This window comes from Castor canadensis, chromosome 10 (assembly GCF_047511655.1).
Source record: "Castor canadensis chromosome 10, mCasCan1.hap1v2, whole genome shotgun sequence".
Classification (NCBI taxonomy): domain Eukaryota; kingdom Metazoa; phylum Chordata; class Mammalia; order Rodentia; family Castoridae; genus Castor; species Castor canadensis.
In genome coordinates this window covers 144,263,046-144,282,935 of record NC_133395.1, presented here as the reverse complement: position 1 = coordinate 144,282,935, position 19,890 = coordinate 144,263,046, and the positions used below count along the sequence as shown (strand labels likewise).

Here is a 19,890-nt window from a genome sequence, read left to right as displayed (position 1 = left end):
TGGAAGGAACCACATGCAGAGGGTCACAAAGGAACTAAATAAACCCTCAGGGATGAGGTGGGAAGGGCATTCTAGGCAGGGGCACAGCCGGCCAAAGGGCAGAAGGTGGAAAAAGACTCGCCAGCAAGAGCCGGTGCACTGGGTAGGCAGGTGGGGTAGCTTCTGTGGGCAAAGACAGGCTATATAGGAGAGAGCTCTGAGTGCCTTCCTGGCACCATGACTGCAGGTGGGTGACCCTCCAGTGATCTGGGGAGGAGGACACGCACAGTCCCTTTGCCTCTGCACCCAGGGACCTGACTGTATTGACCCCACTGCTGGTAATGAAGGCAGCAAGAGCCAAGGATGGGCTCTGTGGCCAGCAGAGGGTAGCAGGAGAGTTGGGCCTTGGCTGGTCAGGTTGGATCCCACCTCCCACCGCCTGGATCAAGGAGTCCCCTCTGTCCAAATGCAAATGCCCCAGACAGAGGGCCGGGCTGGCGTTTATTGAGCATCTCTTGGGTACCCAGTATTTTATGTGCAGAATCTTTCAAAAGCCTTATGAGGTGAGCATTTGCCCATTTTGCCTACAAGGAAAAACTGACACCCAGAGAAAGAGAGAAGGGCATGGCCAAGCTTCACAGCTGGGATAAGCCAAAGGCCCCAGCAGTTGTAAGGGGTAGAAGTCACTCCATACCTGGAGCCTGCTGACCTCTGCCTCCCCCGGGGCCCACACCATGGCCTCTGAGCCCTGGCAAGAAAGGTCACGGCTCAGAGTCTGAATGTGGCCTCAGTGGTGACCTGGTATGTAACTGGACAGGGTGGGTGGCCTTTCACTCTGTGACTCTAAGACCTCTTCTTGAAAAGCCCCTCCCCCCAAGAGTAGACAAATCATTTTGCCTAAGCCACACATCTGACCGTGCTGGATGGACGTCTTCTATGCCCAGTGCGTCACAGTACATGGAGGAAACTGGAGGCTCAGAGAGAATGGAAACACAGACTGTAATGGTGACAGCCCCAGCTGGCCTCTGCCTGGTCCCTCCAGATCTCAGCCTGCTCCCCACTTTCGGTGGTACTTGCTTCAGTCTGCAAGGTTGGACTAATGGCTTCATTTTAGATGGGGAAACTAGGACCCTGGGGGGAACTGGTGTCTCTGTCTCCCAAGGTGTCACAGTTCTCTTGAGTGGGGGATGACCTCACCAGGTTTTGTCCCCATTTTTGGGCTTTGATATTAAAAGAGGACCTGGAGTTGTAGAGGAACGGTGGATCCTAGGGCAGGGAGAGCTCTGGGCTGACAGTCCCATTCTGGTGGAGAAGGAGGAGTGGAGGGCCTTGGCCACATTTCATGCCCCTCTCCCCCCCGAATGCAGGTGAGGAAGAATCACTGGGAGGTTGCTACCTGGTGCCCCAAACCCATCAGCCTCCTATCTGTCCTCCCTTCCATCCCAGCAAGCAGACTCGGAGCTGATTCTGGCTCTGAGCCTTTGCTGCAAGGTCTTCCTAGACTGCTTGCTCTCCTGTCCCCAAGGAGCCTTCCCCTCGTCTCCCAAGGTCCTCCTGTAGGATGGGGTGCTTCACTGTGATCCACAGAGCTCTTGAACTCCCACAGTTCCCCTTGTGTCCACTGGCTAGATGTCCCACCCTCTTGCTTGCTCATCTGTCCCCAGAAGAGCCTGACACTAAGGCAGAGGTGAAGAGTGAGGGACATTCTGGGGCTTCACAGGAGCCCTGAGTTCAAGTTCTGGCTCCACCTCCACCTCTGCCTGGCTGGGGGACCTTGAGCAAAAATGGCCTCAATCTCCCTGTGTGTAAAACTGGGGTCCATATGTGGGTTGGAAGAGCCCCAGTCTCTGGGGTACTGCTTTTGCTCAACCTTGGTCAGCCTAGGACCCCCTCACTGCCATCCCCCAACATGAACTCCAAGTGACCCCCATCTGCCTCCAAACCCCAAACCAACCTTCCCCAACAAAGCTATTCTGTTTTGGGGCACCTGGGCTCCTCAAGTGGCAGGGACCTTGCCCAAGGTCATCCCATAGGGACACCAGCCGCCAGAGGCGTGGCTGTTGGAGTTCGCTGGCTCTGTGCCCTATTGTGTCTGCCCACCTGCCCACCACATCTGCTTATGAGTCACTGACATCTCGGCCAAGACAGTGAGATGCGGGGGCTACAGAGACAAGGTCGGCCAAGTGCAGTGAGTGGGTGGATGGGTGTGTGTGCAGTGAAGAGGCTCCTGGTTCTCAGAGAGCAGGCCAGAGCACAGAAAGGAAACTGAGGCCTGGAGGAGCAGGACCGGCTCAGAGACCCACAGGGAGTTGGCCTCGGCCTTGGCCTCGGCTCCTGACTGATGGATGTTCCTTCTGCCCCATCAGGCTGTCTCCGCTGGGCGGGAGGCCAAGTGGGCACGCTTCACAATTATCCACACAATTAAGGCAGGCAGATGGTCCCGCGGACTGAGCATTCAAGCTGACAAACGGAGACAACACAGAGACATTAGCTGACAAGAGTAGCTCAGGTTCTGGTGGGTGGCGTGAGCAGGGCCGATATTTAGATGGGAAATTCATCCAGTGTGTCCTGGAATCAGGGAGGCTTGGGCGGCTCAGACTCCCCAGGGCCTGGGCTGACTTCATCCTCTGCTCTGAAAAAGCCGCAGAGGCAGGACGGGGCATGGACAGAGGTCCGATGTGTGTGAAGGGGTCGGGGGGGGGGTAAGACCCTGTGTTGGGAGAAAGGGGGGCACTCGGCCTAGAGCAGAGCACTCTAGGGGCCATTGCTGTCTCTCCAAGTTGTCTCAGGGCAGGGGCTGCAGGAGATGCAGAGGAAGCCCGGGGGGAAAAGCAGGCCAGTAGCACATGTTGGGAGCACAACAGAGGATCTCTTATTCCGCAGGAGTCCTGGCCACTGAGTAGTGTCCCCTGGAGGCCATTTGGACTTGGAAAGCAGAAGGTTGTGTGGACTCAGACTCCATTACTTCTTTCCTAGGCATGCGGCCTTGGAAAGCCACTTCCTCTTTGAATCTCAGTTTCCCCAGCTGCAACGCACCAATTTACTTCACAACTCATGGGCCAGTTAAGAGGATGAGGAAGCACATGTGAACTGCCTAACACAGCACCGGGGACACAGCAAGCGCCCAGCAAATGCTCGGAGAACAGAGAACAGGGCCAGAGCTGAACTCCAGGCAGCCAGGATTCTGCCATTCCAGGAATGATTCCGGGTTGAGTGTAGCCCTAGCATTTTGGTGAGGAAAGAAATTCTGGGGTCTCCAAGGTGGATCGGCAATCCTGGTGCCCCAGGCTTGGGGAAGGCACGGGAGCCAGGCGACTGGATGAACCTGGAGGGAGGTGGTCAGTGCTGAGCCCTGACTGCTATTGTGCCAGTGTAAGAAATGCCAGGATACAGATGTGGGATCAGGGGGAGTGCGAGGGAGCCTCCTCCCAGAGGAGGAGGGCCGGGGGAAGAGAGGGACTGACCGTGGAGGGGCACGAGCAGACACAACTCAGGAAGGCAAAGGCAGGGATTTTTGTCTGTCTTATTCCATGTTGTGCCCCTAGAATCTAGAACAATCAATAAATATTTGTTGAACCAAAGAACGGCACAGTGTATTCTGACTCAACATCCATCCATCCATCTGTGCCCTATAACCCTGGCTCCTCACCTCTGCCACAGACTCTACCACAGTCCCCTCTCTGCAGCCCTACCTTGTGGTCTGCAGACCAGAGCCAAACCCTTGGAGCCCTACCCCGTGAAAGAGTGGCAGGGATGCGTGAGGCAGAATCCTGGCGTATGTCTGCACACAGTATGTCCTCAGCCAGTCAGGCATGTGCTTTTTTATTTTCTCTGCCTATTTTCTGTAAAGGGCTTTTGGGTCACAGACAGCTAGCTACCCCGGGGGTCAGTGGTGTGTGGCTGTGGATCTGGGTGGGAAGGTGGAATTCCAAGTTCCAGGAGTCTACTAGGAGACAGGCCCTGCCTCGGTGTTTTCCAGGTGTCATTTCGAGTGGATGGCTTTTCTTGGGCCCATTTTACAGATGAAGAGACTGAGGCCACAGCCGTTGTCCTAGGTCAGACAGGGAATAAGAGCCAGGGATGAGAGTTGAACCCAGGCCTGTCTGAGCCCATACAAGTACTTCCTTTATCTCCTAGGTGCAGAATTTGATCCACAGCATTTAGTCTGCTGTTCTCCAGATTGGGGGGTGCGGATGTTCCCATGTAAAACAGCCCTAGAATGTATTCACCTGTACCTCTGGCTGAGGACCTCAGGGCCTGTGGATCTGAGTCAGAAGACAGTGGACCTTGATGGGGTGTGGGACTTCTCCCTGGGGTGAGGGTGGTCCCAGCACAGGAGTCCCTGGAAAACCCCAAGGGAAACCCTGTTCCTGATTGTGCCCTGTGTCAGCCACTCTGTCACCCTTGCAGACAGGGCTTCAAGGACTCTGGGATGTCAGATTCCAGCTACTCAGAGATCGAGAGGGCCTAAAGCCCTCTGTCACCCCATGGACCCTAAGGCCCTTGGCCCTTCTCCAAGGCATCCCTCCTTCACGTAGGTCCCTCAGAGACTAAAAAATACTCTTAGGAGAGCTCCATGTGGCCTTGGGTAAGTTCCTTAACTGAATAAATGTTGTTAGTCTGGTTATTTGTACTTCCCTGCCTGAAGCAGAAGGACTGTGACCTCATTCCATCCCCCATATTGTAGACAGAGAAGCAGCAGCCTAGGCCACAGGTGAAGCCTGGGTCAGCAACCTGGAGGCTTAATGCCCAGCTCCATACATTCCACCCCATCCCCACTCCAACCCTGACCCACCCCGAGCCCCATCCTCCTGCCCTCTGAAGAGCTTGGACGCGTGCCCAGGGGTGGGACCAGCTCACATTGTGGCTCAGAGTTGACTCAGAGTGGTCCAGAGCCAAGTCCACCTTTGTCCACAGCCCCTGGCCTCAATTTCCCTGACAGAGCCCTCTGCCCTCCCACCAGCTCCTGCTGACCCTTCCACTGGCTGGACATCCCACAGTCTGAACAGGGGAGAGAGAAAAGGGCCTCCCTGAGGGGATGGGGACGATAAGGAGATGCACAGAGGAGGGAGGAGGGAGGAGGGAGACAGAAGGTGAAATGGACCCAGGGAAAGGACAGTTAGGAACTGAGAGAACAGAGCTGGAGGGGAAAAATAGAAAGGCAGAGAGAGTTGGGGGGAAGCATCAGGGAGGAGGAAGACATGGAGGACCAGACAAAGAGAGAGGGGAGAGGGAGGGGAGGCAGGGAGAGAGAGAGGAAGAGACCCAGAGTGAGATAAGAGACTCAGAGGAGAGATGAAGAAAGAGAGAGAAAGAACCAGAGATAGACAGAGGTGAGGAGGCAGGAGAGGGCTGCGCAGAGAGGCACAAACAGGGAGAAAAAGAGACCCGGATCCAGGGGAAAACGCCTTAGAGAAATCCCCAGAGCTTAGCTGGGGAGGCCAGGCAGAGCTGGGTAGCAGGGCAGAGAGCGAATCCGCTCCTCTGCACCCCTGGCCTCTGCCTCCATCCACAGCCCCAAGGCCCCGCCCGCCAGTCCCGCCTGGTACCTTTGGGCCGCCGCCTCACCACGCCCAGCCGCCACTTGAGCGACACTGCCAGCATCGCGCCCCTGCTGCCCGCGGGCCGCTGCGAGGCCGGGGACCCACGCAGCCCGCTCGCCTCGGGCGCCCGGAGCCCGGCTCCCCTGCGCTGCGCTCCGAACTGCCTGGGTGTCTGGCAGAGGCTGGGCGCTCCCTGCCTCCTCCCTCCCCGAGTTGCTAAAATAGATAATCCTCCCCAGAGCCAGCACGGGTTGAGGCGAGGCCCTTCCTCCACCGCAGCTCTCTCCAGGAGCACAGCTCCGATGTTCTGGAATTGCAAACCGCTGTCACACGTCCCTTACCCCCCCACCCCAATCCTCTTCCCGCCAAAAGTGCCTAGCCCAGCCCATGTCTTACTGAGCTATATTGCTCTTCACACACACACACACACACACACACACACACACACACACTCTCCAGGTTTCCTTTGATGCCTCCAGCCTTTGCACTTGGCCTTCCCCAGAAGCTCTCTGTGGAACTTCTCTGCTTGCTCAGTCCTCAGAGACTCCTGCCTGCTGGAAGGACTGGCCAGACTGGCTGGTCCTCCCTTACCAGCTTGGAATGCATTCCAAGAATCCAGTGGGTGCCTGCAGATAGCACTGGACCCCACATACACTATGTTTTCTCCTGTGGCTTATTATTAGGGCAGCGTCAGAATAGTGTTCACCTTCCTACTTGATTCTGATAACCCAGATGGCTGCTAAGTTGCAAAGGGGATGGTAGTGTACACAGAGTGAATCCACCCAACCACGCTACTCAGAATGCATTTTAAAACTTATGCTTATGAAGTATTTATTTCTGGAATACACAGAAATAATGATATTAGCAAATAATCTTTATTTCCACTTAGTAATTTTGGACGATGGTTTATCACAGGTAACAGAAACCATGGAAAGTGAAACCACAGATGGGGGTGAGGGAGTGCTGTAATTCATTTCATACTAGGTTTAGATTGTCTGCCTGTCCCCAAGTCTGGGAGCTCTTAAGACAAAGACGGGCAGTGGGGGGGAGTTAAAAGAGGGGGCTGCGGGGCGGGGGGGGGAGAAATGACCCAAACATTGTATGCACATACGAATAATAAAAAAAAAAAAGACAAAGGCAGGGTCTGCAGGAGCTCAGTAAACACGTCCAACTTTCTATCCTGTCTCTCCCTGGGTTACCTCCTCTCTGATCTCCCACCCTGCTTCCTGAGGTTGGCAGTATTACCCCTGGAGAGACTGAGGCAGGGGGCGGCAGCTTGCTCAGAGTCACAGAGCAGGCAGAGACAGGACCTCTGTTCCCCTCATCCTTTCCCCAAATCACTCAGCCCTACGATGGATCTGGGCACAGACCACACTCAGGAAAGGCCAGGTGCCGGCTGGGGAATCACAGCTGCCATAGAAATCAGGCTTCACTGCTGTTCACGCCTCCCCTGAGGAAGCCTGATGTCTCCCCCAGGCAGTCCTCCTGCCAGCTCTGTACCCAAAGCCACCAAAGTACAGGCTTCCTACTCCGGATGGAGTGCAGGGCAATTTCTGGAAAACAGACCCAGCAATTAATAAAAAGGCATGACTCAGTGAGAAGTGATGCCCTTCTCAATGGTCTCCCACCCTGTGATTCCAGGCGGGAGGCTGCTTTTGATTCTACCGGGCTTTTAATGCCTCCCTGAGACTTGCAGATTTTCCACAATAAGACAGCAGGCCCCAGGCTGAGCTCCCACCACAAGTGGAATCCTGTCACAGGCATGGCAAGGTGCCTGTGGAGAAGACGGAGCTTCCCCTAGGGGGTGACTCAGGCCAGAGGCACTGAGCAAAGCCATGGCCTCGCACATGCTACTGGGTAGCACTCTACCACTGAGCCACACCCCTAAGCCCCCCAGCCTCCTTTCTCTGACTCCGTGGGGGGATTCTGTCCTTCATCCTTGAGGCATGGGTGGCAGAGCCTTGCAAGGCCAACCTAGGATAAGCCACATTGCTTGGCTCCTTCCTGAGACATGGAGAACAGATTGTCGCCCCACTGCCACTGCCCCCGCACTCCAGAGGAGGAAAGGCCCTGTCCTGCTGAAGAGCAAGGCTCCAGTTTAGGAGTGCAAACAGAGAGATCTCTCTAGGGGAGAGATCACAGAACACAAGCCTTCAGGGATGGGCAGACCTGAGTTCAAACCCCAGCTTGGCTTGTCTCATTAAGCCTCAGTTTCCTCATCTGACAATGGAGTTGACAGTCACTTCCTGCCTCTGACATGGTGAGGACTGTATGAGGCTGCCATGCAGTAAATGTTTAATATTTAATAAGTACTGGCTATTAGTGTTGTGATTATTCTACATGGATGGGAATAGGAGGGGGAGGCAGAAAAATCGGGACCCCGCCGCTTTCCATGACTCCTCTCAGTGCACGTGTGGTCTTAGCAGGGGATCCCCATTTTACAAATGAGGAAACTGAAGCTCAGAGAGGGTGAGCTCCACCAGGGTCATGCAGCACAACTATGACAGAGAAGGGTCTCAGATCCTAGCCACCAGACTAGGTCATCTCCACATCTGGACCTGGGGGTGCAAAGAGACTGGCTACGGAGCTGGAATTGGATACTTTCCACTTTGCAGCCTTAGACATGTGACTCCCTCCATGGCTCCCTCAATATCTTCTCTGCACAGTAGAAGTGATGGCTTCCCTGCCCATCCCCTAGTCTATCCTGGGCCCAGTGAAGAGAACTCCAAGGGCCAGGTTGGTGTTTCACCCGGCATTGACTGGGAGAGGGTAAAATGCTTGTTGGGTGCAGCTGCAGGTGTGTTTAAAGGTGCAGCCCTTGGAGCCAGCTTGCCTGGCTCAGATCCCAGCTCTACTACCTTCTGGCTGTCAGACTATTAATTAACCTGCTGAGTCTCAGCTTCCTCACCTGTAGAATGGGGTAATAACAGTACGCGCCTTCTTATATTGTGAGGATGAAATGAAATCCAAAGGACATGAACCTTCTCAAATAGTAACTTACTGGGTGCACACAGTAAGCACCCAGTACGTACTGGTGAGCAGTATGGTGAAGGCTGATGTTGCATGGAGCACAACTGCAACTGAAGTTGGAGTCTGGAAGACCACGGGAGGTCAGGTCAACGAGTGGGCAGATGAGCCAAGCTTTCTATCTCAAAGGAAAAGGATGCCAAGGGAGGTGGGCAGGACCAGGAGGCTCTGATCGTGGAATGTGGACCCCATGATGGGCCCAGGAAGGGAGAACTGTGGGGTGGAATAGCAGAGCTATCTCCCTGTCTGTTCCCATGCTTAGGGCGTCACCATTCAAAGAGTGCAGGACCCACCTGGAAGCCACTTGGCTCAGCCTATTCAAGCTGCTCTGGGTTGGAGGGGGTGGCCGTGTGGGTCCCAGAAGACCCAGATCTTACGTAGTGCTGTGTCAGCTGCCACACACAAGGAGCAGAGCTGAGCCACCAGCTTCCTGCCCTCTAAGAACTGTCCGTTTAGTGGAAGAGATGCTCTCCCCAGCCTGCTTCCCCTGAACGCTGGAGACCAGAATCTGCACCTCACAGGGCTGTGGGGAGGAAGCAGTGATTCCATGTTCTGTATACAGAAGGTGCTCACTGCAAATCTTCCCTCCCCACGTGTAGTTCAACTTCTCCTACAAACTTCTGCTACCTGCTCTGGCACCATCAGCCCATACTCCTGGTAGTTGCTTCTCTCAAAGCTCAAGTGGGGTGCAGCTTTGTCCCCCAGCTCCAGGAGGAGTCTTGACCAAGAGCAGATTAATGTGCCATGGTGACTGGCTGAGGGTGATCATGTGACCTGTCAGCCCAGTGAAAGACCCTTCCTGAATCTGTCAGGAAACAGAGGTTCCTCTGGGGTGCAGAGAAGTGGTACCAGTCTGGAGCTGCTGGTGGCCACTGTGGCACTGATAAGGAAAGAGACAGACTGATCCAATCCTGATGAGGTCGTGTCAGCACCTGGAACCCACCATACCTGAAGTCCATATATTCCTTTTCAGTTATTTAAATTAATAAATCCCCTTCTTCTTTGCTTAAGCCAGTTCAAATTGGATTTTTTGTTTTGTTTTGGTAACTTGAACCCCAAAAAGGTCCTGACTAATCTAGAGTTGTCCTCATCTTGGAGTCCCAGATTTCAGAGACAGCAGGGGTCTCAGCAAAGGCTCAACGAATAAATAGGTAAATATATGAGTGGGAAACAGAACACAGAATAATATGCCCCCAAACCTTCCACTTCAGTAGAAAGAGGCCACAGCTGGGGAATGAAGTCCTTGCCGGTGCAGAAGCCATTACTGAGCAGTTGACCTGGCAGACCCCGTCGGGGAGCTGAGTCAGTACTCTGAGGGGGTCTTGGAGTGCTGCCTTCCAGGCAGCTCAAGCCTGCCTTCCCCAGGCTGCAGCTGACCCCAGGGTTTTGCAGAGTTCCTGCTGAAGAGAAAGCAGCCCAAGGGAGAGTGTGAGGAACAGGAGCCCCCCAAAGGAGATGAGACCACAGGATGCAGAGCCCTTGTGGAAACAACCGGGGCAGACTGGCCCAGACAATCCTAGAGCCAGCTGTGTGGCCTCCAGCAAGTCCCTGCTGTTCTCTGGCTGCCATGGCTGTACCCCTACATCCTTCCTGGGGTCACCTTCCCTTTAACATTCTCACTTCAGTGTCCCAAGACCCAGAGAATGTGTTCCTATTGCCTAAGGTGGCCAAGCCAGGATTCAAACACAGGACTGTCTGGCTCCCCTCAAATAATGAGCTACACGGAGCCCAAGAGATGGGTTGAAAGAAGCAGAAAGATCTTGAAGGGATCCAGCCAGCCTCTACCATTCTACTTCTTCTGTTCCTGACTTAGCCTCGCATAGCCTCTGGGGCTCCGGGTTGCTGCCACCCCCACCTGCTTCCAGAAACAAATTAGCATCTCATCAAAGATGCCTTTAATCTTCTCGGCCTTTTCTTCCCCATGGGCCCAACGTGACACTTTTACCCAGCTCTGCTGATCTAAAAAAGACCCAGGTCTCCAAGGCAGACTCTGCAGACCAGGAAAGGAGTGGGGGTAGGGGACCCTTTTCACCACTTCCCCAGGCTGAAGGAGGGATAGCATAAGGGCCATCCATCCATCCATCCATCCATTCACTCAGTCAACAAACATTAAACACCTCTGTGTGTCAGTCAAGAGTACAGCCATGAACAAAATCAGGACTTTGTGGTGTTGATTTTCTGGTGGGAGGAAAGAGAATAAATGACAAATGTAATAAGTAAATGACATCACATGGGAGAGGTAAATAGAGCAAGGTAAGAGGTATCGGGGCACAGTTTTGATGTTGTCTCCCCAGAACTCAGACTGTGGACTACAACTCACCCCTGCACCCCGTCTCCACCCAGGCATCTTTCTGCAGACTCACAAATGAAGGAAATGCTCAAAGTCTGAGTGGGGAAGGCTGGAAGGACACAGAAGCTTGTCCTGGGGCTCCCAATGACCAAATCTGGGACAACTCGAGCATCAAAAAAAATGACTGCAAAACTGTAAAATTCCATGTGCACATAATGATTTTCAAAAGGGAAGAAAAAAACCTCACTGGTCCCTTTGGAGGTAGTTAAGGCCCTGACTCATTTGCCCATAAACAGACAAATGAAGATAAAGAATGAAGCACCATCTGACCTCATCTTTCTTTCCTCGGCCGGTGGTGTTTTAGAAAAACCTAATAAGGGAAAGTCATTCTTGATAGAAGAATCACAGGAAATAAGTACAGAAGAAATTATGAAATTGGGAAAGTACATTCTGCAGACCTAAGGAAACAAAGGATTGGCCCTTACCCATGGCAGTGGGAGAGCAGGCAGTGCTCAAACTTCTGAGCCAGGCTGAGCATTATCCACCTGGCCTTCAGTGCCTGCTGAAAGGACCTGGAGAAAGCCCACAGCACTCTCTGTGACAATGCCTGCTTGCAAAATTGGACTGAAACAAACCCAGCTTCAGATCCAACGACCAGTTGACAGACAATACAAGATACAGATGACGCCATTAAGACAGCATGAAAATAACCTGTGGGGCAAACGACCTGGTTTCTCCAACAAATAAAGAAAAAATAATACAGAGGGAAAAGGGGTTGTTACAGATTAAGAGACTGATCAACCACACACAGTACCGGGACCTAATATGAATACACTGTGCATGAAAACATACTGGAGATAAGTAGGGGACATTGCAAAAGGACCCGGCAGAGATGATATTGAGAATTTACGGTTCATTCTGTTGGGTTGATGCTGTTATTGTAGTTTTTAAGAAAAAAGCCTTTTATCTGTTAGAAATATAGATGAAAAAAAGTATGAGATTTGCCTTTAAAATGCCTCTGGGGTGTTCCTTGTTATAGGTGCCATTTAGAAGTAAATGAAAATTTAAAATGTGAAAATAAAAAGGGGAGAGTGTCACCAAAGGCCTCAGTGAGGTGACTTGAAGAAAAGCATGGAAGAGGAGGGGGCTGCAGCAGGGAGGGGCAGCACAGGCTGGGGTTGGGGGTGGCGAGGGGAGGGCAGTAGAGGTGAGGGGGTGGGAGGTAATGTAGGGCCCTGAAGACCCTGGCTTTTTCCTCCGTGGAAGGTGGGAGCCATTGTGGTGTTTGGAGCATGGACTGCCCTGTGATTTAGCACTCTCCCTAACTACAGGGGGAGGAGGCTGTGGGGCCTTGATGGTGAGTGTACTGGCGATCAGCGGAGATGGGAGCGGGAAAGACTGTTGGCAGCACTGGCTTTGCTCCTTTCTCTGAGTCAGAAGCAGGAGCACCTGGGTCAAACAGGGTGGATGGTTCCCCATTGATAATAGAAAGGATGATTAAGATGACGATTAAGAGCTCAGAGCTCAGGACAGGGATCGGAAGTGTAGCCCTAAAAGCCTCTGCCTTGAAGTTTTGGTCTCCAGCCCTTGGCTCTATTTTAAGGCGGTGGAGCTTTTAAGAGGCGGGGTCTAGCGGGAGGAAGTGAGGTCACTGAGGGCGTGCCATCGAAGGGCTTCCAGAGCCCGCCTCTTCCGGTCTCTGCTTCCGCTCTCTTTCTACTTCCCACCGGAAGTGAGTGGCTTTGTGTGCTGCTGCCACGATGTGCTGCGTCGCCACAGGCCCAAAGCCACCCAGCAACCGGACCACGGACCGGACCCTCAGAACTGTGAGTGAGAACCTTTCCTCAGAGTCTCGGAAGCGGACGGGCCTGGGTCACCACGAGGGAAACCGCTATCGAGCACCTACTCTCCCGGGCACAGAACTCGGGGCTCTGCAGGCATCAAGGCCCAGCATGATTATCACAGGTGGTGCAGTGCCATAGGGAATGTCACCTGGCCGCTGGCTGGAATGGCCCAGTGAGCCCAGGGCTTGAACCACCCCAGACTGTCGCCCTGCAAGGCAGGCAGGGGACTCAGAGGTGCGGAGGGAAGGCGGCCGCAGTGTGGGGCAGGGAAGTCCGAGGTCGTCTGATGGCTCCCACACGTCCGGGGAGGATGGCCGACAGGTGCACTACAAGGCCAGCTGCTAGGAAGCAGGTGGCCTGCCTGTTCTCGCTCCTGGTAGAGTCTCTACGGTGGTACTGAGAAGCAATGGCCGGGAAGCCCGCGGTTATGGGTCTCTTGTACTACATGAGGGCTGCGGCTGCTCCAGCCAGGCGAGGCAGAGGCGCCCTTCCCCACCATGCCCCTGCTCCCTGCCGCACCTGCTGAGTCCCAAGGAAGGGACACTAGGCTACTGGGACTACTGGGATTGTTAGAATTCAAAGCCTCTGCTACTTGGTCATCCATCACTGGGTATGGCATGGTCCAATCCCTTGATGGCTCTGACCATCAGGTAGTAACACAAGTGCTCTGTGAACCAACCCTGACTTAAGAGTTCAGAGCAGGCATTTGCTTTCAGAGCTCCCTCATCTGAAAAACGGGGCTACATTGTGACACCTAAAGTTATCATTTTGCAATATCCCTGTTTCGAGGTCTTTATGCACATTAACCGTCTGACACCCTGTGAGGTGGGGACTGTGTTTATCCTCATGTCACAAATGTGGAGACCAAGGTACCAGGACCCAGGCAAAGAGCCAATGTCCCATGGCTCTGAGCAGAGTAGGGTGTGACTAGGCAGCCTGGCTCTAGCATAGCCAGGTACCCACTTGGCTATTGGAAACATACACAGGTCTCCATGTGTCTGCACGTGAGTGTGGAGTGGTGAGATTAAATACAGTGAGCATGGGTGATGAGTGCCAAGGGGCACAGCTGTCTACACAGGCATCTTGAGTTTCTAATCCTGGGCTGTACCTCCCTATCTGGGTTTCTGCCTCCTGGCCATCCTTGAAGACTGGACAGCCAAAGTGCCCTAGACTTAGAGGCAGACTGGGGGAGGGGGGTTGGTATCTTTTAGCAGCCATGTGACCCAGGCTCCAGCTCAGTCCGCACTGTGGAAGAACTGACCCCACAACTCAGGGGTTGGGAGGGCACATTTGGTCACGCTCTACCTTGGCACCAGCCAGTGAGATCTCCATTTAGGAAACAAAGTAGGAATTGAGGAGAGGGAACAAAGTTTTGGTCCACCCTTGGGGATACACATTATTATGTTAGGGGTTCTTGTCTTCATTTGGCCAGTGCCAAATTGAGGTCCAGAAAGGGAAAAGAACAAGCTCAAAGTTACAGAACCCATCAAAAGCAAAGTCAGGGCTGAAACCCGTGGGGCTAGGCTCCCACTCAGCAGATGTGCTAATGGTGCTGGTGGCATGAGGAATGCTGGACTTCCCACTGATTGAGGGCTTCTTAGGTCCCCACATAAGAGTAGGGAAAGGCCTCCAGCCTCCACACAACAAGTAACCACAGCCTCCCTGCCCCACCCACTCCAGACCCTGTGGCTTGAGGACCTCCCAAACAGATCTTGTCCCAAGTTTCCAAGGCCAAGAGAGGTTGGAGGGCAGCTCCCAAGATAGCAGCCAGTGCCAGGGATGAGAAAGGGCTGCAAAGAACCTATGTGCTCTGGGTCACAGTGTCCATGGCTCTAAGCAGCCACAATCACAGCACTGCCCAGGGGAGTGGGTATAAGACCTCTGGAGGATCCATGTCCCAGCACTATCCTCCCTGGGGTAGTCTTTGTGACTGTATTCCTCACCTGCCATACAGAAGACCAAAAACCACCACAAAGGGGTCATTGGGTTTCTTCTGTCCACCTGCCACCAACACAGCCCCATCCTGATACGTATTTTATACCCAAACTCCCAACCTGCAGCTCAGAGAAAGGAGGTCTGAGGTCACACAGTCATAGTGGTACCACTGAAGCCAGAATTCACAGTGCCTGTGACCCATAGGCAGCAGCTGTACACTGTAGCTGTACCAGAGATGACCCTACCTGTGACCCTGGGTACAAGAGGGAGGAGTATGTACCAGTGGTGCCCTCTGCTTTCCTTGACTAGCCTGGCCTGGCTGCAGGATGGCCTTGGTCTGTTTTGTTGCAGAGCTGCAGGACCACCAATCTGGACAGAGTCTCCTGGCTCTGGCCATTCCAGTCAGGCACCATGGTGTTGGAATCAGAATCCAAACCAGTAAGGAACTGGTGACAGTTCATGGAGATCATGGAGTTCACAGATGGGACCACAGAGACATGTCCTAGGGGACTAGTGATAGTCCACGAGAGCATATAAGACAAACCCTGGAGCTACAGCATGTCAGCCTCATGGAATCCCAGCTGGTGGATCCAGAGCCGTGGGTATCACACTCATGATCCACACCGCACTGGGATCCTGCCACAAGCCATTGGAACAGCAACAGAGAATGCCAGAATTATCGGCAGAAGCCACAGCAGTAAGTGGACTGAAGCCACAGGTCATCAGATTCAAGGTGGGGTCACAGCAGGGTATCAGCATCATTGGACCCCAGATCATTTGGTGTTCAAAGGGACAGTGTAAGCCTTTGGTGTTTGTTACTGAACAGGCTGCGTTCGCCCAAAACTTCACCCCAGCCTCTGGCTTCTTCAGCCTCTCCCTCAACTCCATTGAACTCCCTCCTCAAGGCCACTGTGTGATACAGGCTGGGTTTCTGTCTATACTTGGCCTGGTCCAACCTGACCCTACCTTTAGTAATATCTGAAAGGACTGCATCACTTTTCTCTCCTTTCCTACAATCTGCCATGGCTCCCAAAGGACCTCAACTTTGATGAATGGAGGAAGAAAAGAGGACCACCCATCCTTGAGGCATTTTCTTGCTCTTTGCTGTCAGTCCTGTCCCTCAGAACACAATTTGTTCCTCTTGGTTTCTGCCTCAGTTTGAGGCAGACACTTGTGCAATGTCACTCAGCAAGAGAACAAGCCTAAGTCTTGAACCAGGGACCCTTGCTTCCAGGCACTGAAAAGATATCTATAAGGAAGAAGAGGGCACGTGCTTAAGGTATTCCAAGTCCCTTGTCCCTGCAGCATGGGCTCCACTCAGGGAGGCAGTCATCCACCATAGGTGGACCTAATAATGCTGTGAAGTGCAGGCCCTTCCTGGGCACCGTGCATGCCTCGGCTGCACTGTCACATGGCATCCTAGCAGACTGTGGCCAGAGCCAGGAGACAGTAGGAGGCTTAGGCTGACACTGGCACTCCAGAGATAAGGAACACTTGAGGTTGGGACAAGGCTATCACCAAACAAACGCAGCTCGCACATGGGCCTCGCGTGTCCTCAAACTAGGATTTTCCCAAAGCTCAGGCAACAGAGGCATTGCGAGAGAAGCAATCATAACAGCAGGGGTCGTCCTGCACCATTTCATCCCAAACCCTGTGCATACATTGCACCCCTCCTTCACCCACTGGCTCATCAGACAGATGTGGAGCAGCTCTCCTGCTCTGACAGGGAATAAAACTCACCTACCACGGAAGGTGGACAATCAGCATAATATGGGTGTAATATAATGTAGGTTGAAATAAGAACTTGGAAGACAAAAGTGAGGTGAGGATTTTTTGGGGAGGAAGCCTCTGTGATCATGTCTTTCCACAAGTAAAAGAAACAGGACCCAGAATGCAGACCACTGAGCCAGGCAGAGAACAAAGCTGTTGTCAAGGATCTGAGACAGATGTGTGCTTGGTATGTGTGAAGACCAGCAAGGAAGTCAGTGTGGCTGGAGCTGAGCAAAGTAGTAGTGGGAGAGGATGTTAGAGGGGTCATGAGGCAGATCAGAGGGTTGGGCCAGCACTAAATTCTCTGAGGGAGGAGGGAGCCACAACAGAATTTGAGCAGGGGAGAAGTGATCTGACTTAGGGTTTAACCAGATACCTGGACCTACCGGGGAAGAGCAGACTGGGGGATAAGAATGGAGGCAGGATGACCAAGGAAGAGGCTAGTGCAGCCTGAAAATCAGAGATGTGGGAGGTCTGGACCAGAGGGTTGTAATGTGACCCATCCAGGATGTTTCAAAGAAAAATGGTGACTCAGAGGCTGGGGGCATGGTTCAATTCAACTGGTAGAGTCCCTGCCTAGCAAGCAAGAGTCTGAATTCAAACCTCAGCACTTAAAAAAAAAAAAGAATGAACCAAGGAAAATGGTGACTCGTTACAGGCACACACAGTCCTGTGAGGCCAAGAAGCATGTCTACTTTATAGGATACTGAAGCTCAGAGAGGCTAAGTCACTTGCCCAGTGTCACACACTGAAGGAATCTCAGAGCCAAGCCATCTCCTCAAAGCCCGTGTATCCGCCCGTCTTGAAGGTCTCGGGGTCTCATGCCTAACTCATGTACGAGGTCCAGAATCTGAGACTGGAAGGGGAGCATTCCCACCTCTCACTAGCCTCGTGATTCAACCATGCAGAACTGGGAGTGGGCCAGTGGGATGCTCATTTCATTTGGGAGGGTTGGAGGGAGGGACACGGGGGAGGAACACATTACTCTTAAGTCCTAGAGTCAGCTTACGGAGGAGGCATGCTGTCACTGAGGAATAGCACATGAAGGTTGTCATGAAACCCAGAGGGCTCTCCAGCAGCATTGGGTGAAGCTGCCTCCAATGCCAACCCCTCCCTGACCCCTCTACCCTTAAAACAGGTTTTTTTCCTGGTGCCACCAGGGTTTGAATTCAGGGTCTCATGCTTGCCAGGCAGGCACTCTTACCACTTGAGTCACTCCACCAGCCCCTGACCCCTCTACCCTTGTTTTACCTCCCAAAGCACTGGGACATGACACAAAAGGTCCAGCCAGAGAGAAGGGCCATGGGGTCTGGAGAAGGGTGGTTTGATACTGGGAGAAGAGGTCATCAAGAACTGCAAATCAACAAGAAGCTAGATAGCCTCCTGCAAGAGGGCTGCCTGAACACAGACCTGTGATGGGGAGCACCAAGGAGTGCGGCCTGGCTCATCTACATGTCTGCACTCCAACCCTGGCTTAGGGGGTTCTCACTCAGCATAACCCAGCAGGGCCCCAGGCCTGTGTTCTCTCTCTCTCTCTCTCCCCCTCCCTCCCTCCTCTCTTCCCTCTCTCCTCTCTCTGTTTCTGTCTTCTCTCTCTCTGTTTTGTCCCCCTCCTTTTTGGGGGGCAGTGCTAGGGAGGGAAACTAGAACCTTGCATATGCTAGGCAAGCACTCTACCACTGAGCTATACTCTCAGTCTTTTTTTTTTTTCTTTATTCAGAAACAGTCATGCTAAATAACTCAGGCTGGCCTCAGTCTTGCTCTGTAGCCCTGGCTGACCTCAAACGGGTGATTCTCCTCCCTCAGCCTACTGAGTGCTGAGATTACAGACATGTACCACCATGCTTGGTTTAGGTTTGTATTTTTCAAACTCACATGTTATTCTGATGCTTCCCTTTGTAAAATACCCAGGAAAGTTTGATAAAAACGAAGTCATGCCCTCCAAATCCCCGAAGATCTGACAATGCCAAATATTAGTGAGGATGTGGGGCAACTGGAAGTCTTATACCCTGCCTATGAAATGTAACCTGGGACTACTTTGGAAAGGTATTTGACAACATCTGTCAAAATTCTGAAATACACACATCCAAAAATACATCTCGATAAGGCTGCTTAAATCTGCAAATCCTATGGCCTGGTGGTGCCACTTTAAAGTATATACCCAACAGGAGCACATGCAGCTGGGTACCCAGAGGGCATGTTTAAGAATATTCATAGTAGCATTTTTAACAGTCAAAAATTGGAAACAATCCAAAAGTCCATGGACTTAGAATAAGTGAATAGAGCATATTTCCAAACATCAATGGAGTTCACAGCAATGAAAAAGCGTACTACTGCTTCATGACAAAATGGTTGAATAGCAAACACATGACGTTGAGTGCAAGAGCTGCACAGAAAAGAATATACGTTGTGTTATTCCAAATACAGGAAGTTTAGCAACAGGCAAAAACTTCTTATGTACTGATGCATACAGTGGTTAATACTGTAGAGAAAACCAAAAGAATGATTATCCATAAAATGAGGAGTGTGAGCACTTCTGGGTGGAGGAGAGGGGGACACAATTTGAGGTGAATCTGTGGGGGTATTCTAAGGGGCTAGCAATGTTTTGTTTTGTTTTTTAAGTTTTTTGTTGTTTTGGTGCTAAGGCTGGATCCCAGAACCTTGTGCATGGTAGGCCAGTACTCTCCTACTAGGCTAACATCCCTAGCAGCCCCATTGTTCTTTTTCTTAACTAGGGTGATCACAAGAGTGTTCATTTTTTTCACTATTCTTTGTGTTATGTTTCTAAATTATACTCACTTGTGTGTTTTATGACTTTAAATGAAAGGGGAAGGGGAAGATGTTCATGACCCACAGCCAAGTGATTCCTCGGGTTCTGACTGCAACAATATAAACACACTCCTCTCCCAGCACTTTCTGTGAGAAAGTCCCAGTTCACAGGATCCTGGGAACATACCAGGGTTAAGACTTCTACTGAGCTCACATTGGAGTGAGGAACCCAGAAAGCCACTCCCAAATCAGTGGACCCTGTGTCTTTGCCCATTGTTGTTTTGAGTGGCATGTGGCACCTGGGTTAGAGCCCAGCAGGCCCCAACATAGTGCCAGCAATAGTAGGTCCTCAGCCAATGCTGGTTCTCTGAAGAATGGCCCCTGGGCCACTTGCTTAAAAAGGAGCAGTCTTGAGCCTAAGGCAGAATTTCTAAAGGTGTCCTCTGAATGCAAGGGGATACTGGAAAGATGGTAAGCAGAGTTCTTCAGTCACCAAAATCTCATGCCAGAGGGTGGCAGCCTATCGAGCCTGCCCCAGGGTCAGGAAAACAAAATGGATGAGGAGAAAGCAATTAAGGAGCTGTCATCAGGCAGCTGGCATCTGCTTGGGCATCTGCTGAGGCTTGTTCTGTCTCCCTAAAGCCCTAGGAGGCAGGGAGGGACAGGGGCAGCTTCAACCCTGTCCTCAGTATGAGAAGTCATACTCCATGGCAGTGAGCTGCATGGAGCTTGA

The 19,890-nt window shown here is 52.4% G+C and overlaps 1 protein-coding gene across 4 annotated transcripts in view; it reads right to left on the bottom strand.

The window, feature by feature from the left end:
- Grip2 (glutamate receptor interacting protein 2) overlaps positions 1 to 19,890 on the bottom strand; it is an 83,946-nt gene that overhangs the window by 44,319 nt on the left and 19,737 nt on the right. The window contains exon 1 of one of the 4 annotated variants that reach the window (XM_074044488.1): positions 5,529 to 5,674. The exons of the other annotated variants lie outside the window; for them this stretch is intronic. Coding sequence (XP_073900589.1) covers positions 5,529 to 5,583 — 55 coding nt within the window. The 5' untranslated portion in view covers positions 5,584 to 5,674. Of the gene's footprint in view, positions 1 to 5,528; positions 5,675 to 19,890 lie in introns of those variants that run through there. 4 annotated transcript variants of the gene reach the window in all.